The 7,796-nt window shown below is 35.4% G+C and overlaps 1 protein-coding gene and 1 long non-coding RNA gene across 2 annotated transcripts; one reads left to right on the top strand and one right to left on the bottom strand.

Annotated features, from left to right (window-relative positions):
* Positions 1-776: 776 nt before the first annotated feature.
* On the top strand, positions 777-2,222 carry LOC141609371 (putative glutathione S-transferase). Its single transcript, XM_074428447.1, has 2 exons — positions 777-1,186; positions 1,521-2,222. Exons 1-2 carry the CDS (start codon positions 878-880, stop codon positions 1,872-1,874), a joined length of 663 nt encoding a protein of 220 aa, XP_074284548.1. The 5' UTR covers positions 777-877; the 3' UTR covers positions 1,875-2,222.
* Positions 2,223-4,007: 1,785 nt separating this feature from the next.
* LOC141604242 (uncharacterized) lies at positions 4,008-7,532 on the bottom strand. Its single transcript, XR_012526002.1, has 3 exons — positions 6,894-7,532; positions 6,703-6,771; positions 4,008-4,231 (listed from the first exon to the last, which is right to left on the bottom strand). It is a non-coding gene; the product is annotated as an uncharacterized LOC141604242 (long non-coding RNA).
* Positions 7,533-7,796: the final 264 nt, after the last annotated feature.

The raw sequence follows: 7,796 nt of genomic DNA, 5'->3' as shown, positions 1-7,796 counted from the left end.
TGAATATAAAAAAGTGAATATAATACGACAAAAGGCATACAAAAATTATCATTCCAAATCTCAATAATGGTCAACAATCGTGAAATTAAATATATTTCATTTTCATTTAATTTTATACGAAGTACATTTAAATTTTACACAATATTTAAGGTACAATTTTATCAACACATCACTGGAATATTTAGTCCTTCTATAAGATAAATCTCAAAAAAAAAAATGTATACACTTAAATAAGAAATATATGTACTCTTTTCTGGTCGCTGTCTTGTTCCCTTTTCAATTGGACAAAAAAATTAAGCAAATGAAATCGGAGCACAAAAAAATTTCCAAATAAAAAAAGAAACAAAATCCAACTAGAATGAAAAAGGAAAGAGGGAACAATACAGGCACTAGCTGCGAATATAAAACTGAAATCAAAATTACAAAATGAGAATGAGAAAATGTACAAAGTAATCACAAAGTCTCATTATAGACGGGAGATATCCGTCTATAGTTATAGACGGGTCAAATATCTACTTACTTAAAGCATAAGACAAACAACAAGTTGCATGGTGGGATCCAAAAATATCACCACTTTAAACATATTTGACCCGTTTTTCAATTTAGACGAATATATCCATTTATAGTTAGACTAATTTGCAATTTAGTTTGGCACAGTCAAGGTCGTTGATTCGCTGTACACCACCAGTATTACTATTACTTGGCTTGTGTACCAAGAGTATGTGGTCATTAGTGACGAAGCCCATTTAAAGTATTCATTGACCCAAGACTCGAAACCAGTATATAATGCAACTCAAATGTCCTTGTTTAAAACACAACCCAACCAACAAACTTGAAAAAAACAGTATTTGATCATATTGTTGATAGTGTACTAATAATGGAGGAAGTGAAAGTGATAGGTGTATGGGGTAGCCCATTCAGCAGGAGAGTTGAAATTGCACTAAAAATGAAAGGGATTGAGTACAAGTTTATAGAAGAAAATTTACGAAATAAAAGTGAGCTACTGCTCAAGAATAATCCGGTTCACAAGAAAATTCCCGTTCTCCTTCATAAGGGTAAACCAATTGTCGAGTCGTTGCTCATTTTAGAGTATATCGATGAGACTTGGAAGGAAAATCCCATTTTACCTCAAGATGTTTATGACAAAGCTTTGGCTCGTTTTTGGGCTTCCTTTCTTGATGATAAGGTAATTATTTGTTTACTGTTTCTTTGTTTTTTATTATAAATTCATCCATTTTGGTGCAAAATAACTAATCAATTAATTGAGAATAAAGGGACCATGTGATGATGAACTATGTTATAAGTCAACGGCTCCCTCCATTCAGAGTAAGTAGCAAGAGATAAATAAACGATTGAAACGGAGAAATTAAGAATATAATAAAAAATAAAGTGTGCTCCCTCAGTTCCTTTTGTTTAAAAAAAATAGTTTGAGATGGTTGACATAAAATTACAGTATTCGGACAGTCCGCTATTAAAGTCGTCATATATAAACCATTGTTGATTGTCTGTCTAATTGACAGATACTGGCAGCAATGCGAAAAACACGAGTGAGTGAAGGAAAAGATAGTGAAAAGGCAATAGAAGAATTGGAAGAGTTGTTGATGAAATTGGAGAATGAGATAAATGGGAAGAAGTTCTTTGGAGGGAACACAATTGGGTTTGTGGACATTGTTGGGTTATTTGTGGCATATTGGTTTCCAATAATTCAAGAAGCAATTGGCAAAGAGCAAGTTATCACAGTTGCCAAATTTCCAGGATTATGTAATTGGAGTGATAACCTGTTAAATAGCAATGTTATTAAGGAAAACTTGCCCGACAAGGACAAATTGATTACCTTCTTTCGAGCTATGTTCCTGGGTACAACCACTACTTAGATGATGGCTACATGAAACACACGTTTGTACCACGTTGTTTTCTATAAGCTTTGTTTTTTTTTTTTTGCTCATGAATAAAGTGTATTGATCTTTTCCCTAATCTTTTCTTCAAGTAATAATGGTGCTTTGTTTTCTCTTATAAGGGTTGCTATCTAGCTTCTCTTTTTCATCTTCTTCTTTTGCCATTTTACAATCGTTTGTAAGAGGAGAAGCTAGAAAAGAGAGGTAGATAGTATTCCTCTTCTCTCATTTTTGGTGAAGATTTCCTCTTCTCTTATTGTAATACATTAAAAGATCATTTAGTTCCATAAGTAATAAATGTTTTACCGAGTAATAGATTGATACCCATATCATATGATATTTTGTTGGTTTTTTTTTTCCAAATCTAATGAGATGGGTCGAATACTTGATGGAAGGGTAAGTATGAGATTCAAGGGGATTAGAATGAAATTAGAATCAATCAAGTATCAGACTCCATTTTAAAATAACCCAACCAGACATTAGATTTGTCCAACTCCAGTCCAATCCATTTCAAAACAAGTCAACCAGACATTAGATTAGTTTACCTTAGCATTCCCTACTAGAATGACTCTTGTATATGTCCATGAATACAACATCCAGTATTTAAGAGATCTGAATAGGGCGAGAGGCTGCGTATTGATAAGTTCACTAATTGAACATCCAATTCTGCCCACTATCTATATTATTGGCCACTACAAATCGATTGAGGTTTAAAAGATATGATTGAATCTACCAATATAATGCATTATCCGTGGCATTAGATCCTAGCATATGACAATTACTACGTCGGTTGAATTAGCAATTTGGATTAGATGGGTTAAAGTAAACAATTACATTGATTGCATGTGAACGATATAACAATATTTAAACATGCATGGATGCTACTAATAGTAGGGCTATTATGCAACACCCTTATAAGTCGGGACCCTTTCTCTAGGCCACCCCAACCCATAGGAGTGTCAGATGACTTGGTTTCCCAAGTTTGTACTACGAACAAACGAGTAAAGAGTAATTTATGACAACGATTTAAAATAGATAAGTTATAGTTAAATAGTTAAGTTCCAAGTTATGGGATTCAAATGACAATCTCCATAATACAACCCAATCAAAATAAAAGTGGAGTATATAAAGAGTCAAAAACTAGACAACAAGGAATGGTGACAAAATGATGTAAGGCCGCTCCCAAGCCTCCCAAACGCATACGCAAATATGTAAACCTGTCAAACCACTGCTCCCCATATGAGCGGAAATCATCATATGGTTCACCACATAAATTTTAAAACATTGTTTAGCTTCAATAATAAAAATGTTCATCTATGTCATGCTACTATGAGAAATTATATGACCATGCAAATGAATGTCTGTAATACCCCGTATTTTATAATTATACAAATAATATTATATTGTATTTTATACGAGTTATGTTATAAGACGGGTAATAAAATAATAAGGATAATAATACATTCCCACCTACCACTATATATACCCCTCACCTTATCCACCCATCACCCATCTTATCCATTCAATATCTCACAAAATCAACAAAAAATAAGAGAGAAAAACGGAGAAGAGAGAAAGAGGAGATTTGGAGATTTCGTCTCTCCGCCTCGAGATCATAAGGTAAAACCATCTCACACTAGTTTATATATTATTTTAATTAACCCGCTTCGACCTTGACCCGCCATAGACCGCTGTTGACCACCCCTTGACCCCGTTGACCGCCCAATTAGGGGTTTGACCGAGCACTTTTATAGATTTGTTGTTGTGCGACCGTCTTAAGACGATTTTTAATCCCCTTACCGTGACCATATAGGGCTGAACATGGGGTGGTTGTGTCGAGGGGAGTGAGGAGGTCACGGTGGTGGTCTTGAGTGGTGGGTTGGGTGGCCGTAGGTGGCGAAATCGAAGGGAAAAAGAGAGGGTGCGCGAGTTGTGTTGCTGTCGTTGGTGTTACTGTTGCTGCTGTTGTTGCCACGGCATGGTGGGTGGCCACTGGACCCACCGTAGTTAGGGGCGGTGGCCGGCACCGACGAGGGTGGTGATTTTGGGTTGTATTCGTGTAACAACCCAGTTTCTCTAATGACTTAATTAACGAAAGCGGAAAGAAAGATAAGTCATAAAAATCAGTAAAATTTAAAACCGTCAACTCATATTGAGTTGATTCATAAAACTGGATGTTTAGAACATAAAACAAGGTCTGATATCCGAATTACAAATTTAAAGCAAGGTCCGACTTTAATAAAAGTTTGCTACATAAACTCATGAAAGATCAACATAAGATGTTTTATTCTCTCGACAGTCCCCTCCTAAGTCCAAGTCTTCATGATCCATGTTACCTGAAACATCATTAAAATAAAACTGCCCCACTTAGTGGGAGTAACCTAACCGTCCTCTATCAACGGCCTCTTATCATGGAGAATATTAGTAATGCAATTAGGCGGTCAAACATACAACTCCAGTCACATTACAACATCGACATGCACACATGTGATATGTACATGAAGTAACACATTGGTTCATATTGGCATATGACATGATAAATATGTGAATATAACGACATTATTCAACAACATGTGATATAAATCAACATATAGTAAATCCAAGTAGATATTATGCGGATAAAAACTTGTAGTCATTTCTTTTTAAAATATTTATTTTCTTCATAAAAAGCACGGGACGTGACTACTAATGTCACACGCATACTCACGGCTTGCATCTCACCTTGAGTACGAGTGGGAGCATCAATCCCGTCGATCATATCGATACTAGGAGGTTTACATCTCACCCCTAGTGCCCAATAGGACTGGACGACTAAATTGACTTGGTTTAGCAACCAGAATCGTGGGGAAGAACAGACGGCTAATGGATGGACTCAGAGGTCCCATTTAAGTGACATGTCCCATACACTTCGAGGCACCAAGACAATCATAACTGTCAAGGTCTGCACACGATCGCAACCGTGAAATAATATTTGCCAAGATATCTGAAAGGTAGTAAAGCCGATCAAGCTCTGTCAATATATGCGCATATACCCACTCCACACTTCTTGGAACACGCAGACTCCTCGGTGGCGGTGGTCGACTACTATCCTAACGACAATCCCTCCACACGCAGCTTCGGGATGTGCTGTCCGTACTTGTATAGCATAAGCTCTCTAAGCATTCTTCCGACACGTCGATCCCTAAAATTTACCAAGGTAGCGCCCAACATATAGCACGAAAGACTCACATGTGTCTCATAGAGACGATGATACATCGATATGCGGACCATCCCAACATATCGACAACATAGCGGCACTTGGCTCAGAGGTCCCATTCAAGGGGCATACCCAAGATAACCGGAAATAGCATACCGATTCAGAGGTCCCATTTAAGTGGCATGTTCGGCAGCTAGGATAACATGGCGGTAAAATGATACCGGACTTACAGACTCCCGCAGGCCCTAGTCCAAGCTGTGGAAAACGCTTTTACTCCATGAGAAATTCATGGGTATTAATCTTAACCGAGTAGTGTATTTGAGATTTGGAAAATCTTATTCAAGTAATATATTAGAAAGTATTCATTATTTCTAATTCGTTATTCAAGGATTGGAATTGCTAGATACATTATTTTCAAGTATAAATTTACTTTGACTTAGTAACTATTGACTAATTAATTAGTCAATGGTTAACCAAGGTCGTCATAGTCAACTCACAGCTTAACTAATATTTTAATTAGTCAAGGCATGACTAGAGACAAGTCCTTAAGTTTTATTTAATATTCAAATAAGGTCCTTATAATTATTATATTGATTTACTTATAATTTGAAGGTGAAGACAAGTATTTTAAAATAAAACCTTCAAAGGCATTTGAGTCCAAAATTTAATAATTTCATCAAAATTTCTAAGAATCACTTTTACACTTGTTAAGATCTTTAAAGGTTGTTTCTAAAACGGTTTTTAGAATAAAATTTACTTAAACTCTTAAAACAGTTATTAAAATAACTAAGCAAGGTAGTTTTAGTTCAAAACTGAATAATTTAATATAATTATTTTAATAAGGTATTTGTATATTCTCCTTGCTGTATTACACTTGAATAAAACTTTATTTTTATAAAGTAGCTTCACCAAATAAATTTAAGATATTAAAATCGTATTAGACCATAGAGCGGCCTTTTTGTTTATTTTCGAAAAGGGTCATAAACTAAGTATTTTCTTACAAGATTTCTCCAGGTTATTCCTCATAATATAATTGAACTCCTGTAATTTTTTTATGATTTTTAAAAGGGTATATAAATTACTGAATTTCGTACATTATTCAGGCTTGTAGGAATTTTATAAAATAGAATAAAAATCGTATCGATACAAGGTCTGCGCCTAAAAATCCTATAAATCAGAAGGTAAAACATATAAAAATTTCAACTCTATTCATGCATGAAACGAAATGAGTGCAAATAAGAAGTTTCATCATTTTTCATACAAGTTAGCATATGCATACAAATTTTCATTTTGACTTTGTTTTAGTGGATCCAACATGTGAGTGCATATTAAAAATTTATTCAAAGGTATATTTCTCATGTGAGGTGATGACACAATTATTAAGCTTATAGACATGATTGGCACATTGTCAATTTCCACATAATAATTTATTTAAGTGATTTATTTAAGGTGGACAACAACATGCATGTAACAAGCAATATTATGTTGCACTAAAAAAATACATATATGACACTAGTTAGAAAGACTTATCCTACCAAGATATGTCTATTTGCCTCCTGACTAGATTACTACTATTCTACAATTACGAGGCAGAGGGTTAGGTTAGGTTACCTTAAAGGTTGTCCAGGTCTTGAATGTAATCGAAGATGCTTAGATCAACAGGCTCCTCCTCTTCCTCCTCTAATTTGATTCCATGATAACAACAAAATAACAAACAAGTTAGTAATAAATTATCTACTTAATTAATCTAGTAATTATAATCAAGGAAGAGTTAGGAAAGAAAAAGGGAATAAAAAGTATACGAGTTTTAACTTAGGCTTTGTGGGATATGGAAGATGTGAGTATGCAACTAAGTGGAGCAAGGTGTGAAATAAGGTGCTTTAAATAGGATGTCAAAGTACTCACTCCATGTGTATAAGTTCACGGATCATTTGCATGCTAGTGGAAACCATCACAAAGGACAATGGCCATGGTTTGTGTAAGAGTGAGGTCTAGTCCATGCACAAGGGTGAAGAAAGAAACAAAAGCTCATGAAGGATTAGACTCCTCATAAGAATGGATGTATTTGGGGTGGAAGAAGAGTCACAAGCTGCTGCAATTTCTTAAATATGGGAGGTACAAACAAAACCTTTGTTTGTTTGCAAAGTCATCATAGAATTGATTATAGACACCATGATTTTATGAAGGCTCTTTGCACAACCGAGCAGGTTTGGGATTTTAAAGTTGTTAATGGCTAATGAAAATATTACCATGGTGTCGGGCTCGGAAAAATAATAAATTTAGGCTTTTGTTTCACCTCAATCGGAGTCCGGATGAGTAAATAGGGGCCAAAATACGAAGATGGATTAAAGTTACGCGCGAGGGAAAAGTCGTAACTTATATAATGATTGTTTCGAAGACTAAAAGGTATTGAAAGAAATTTCAAGTTTCTCTTCTAAGATTATAATATCATAATTAATTATGTAAATATGCGATTAAAAACACGGGGTGTTACAGTACATCCCCCTTAAAAGAATTTCGTCCTCGAAATTCATGATAACTAAAGAGGTGCAAACTACCTAATCAAAAAGCTCGGGGTATCTTTCGCGCATGGACTCTTCGGTCTCCCAAGTAGCATGGTCGAGGTTTTGACTTAGCCATCGAACTTTGACCAAAGGTACCGACTTCCTCCTGAGTGTCTTGGTCTCTCGGGCCAGAATCTCCAC

Source organism: Silene latifolia, chromosome 1 (assembly GCF_048544455.1).
Source record: "Silene latifolia isolate original U9 population chromosome 1, ASM4854445v1, whole genome shotgun sequence".
Taxonomy (NCBI): Eukaryota; Viridiplantae; Streptophyta; class Magnoliopsida; order Caryophyllales; family Caryophyllaceae; genus Silene; species Silene latifolia.
The sequence above is the reverse complement of the archived record's forward strand: the minus strand, read 5'-3'. Positions and strand labels throughout refer to the sequence as shown.

Excerpts from the sequence above, each read along its gene's own strand:
- LOC141609371 (XM_074428447.1), top strand. The coding sequence starts at position 878 with ATGGAGGAAGTGAAAGTGATAGGTGTATGGGGTAGCCCATTCAGCAGG. Across the intron at positions 1,187-1,520 it reads CTTCCTTTCTTGATGATAAG|ATACTGGCAGCAATGCGAAA; the intron begins GTAATTATTTGT and ends TCTAATTGACAG.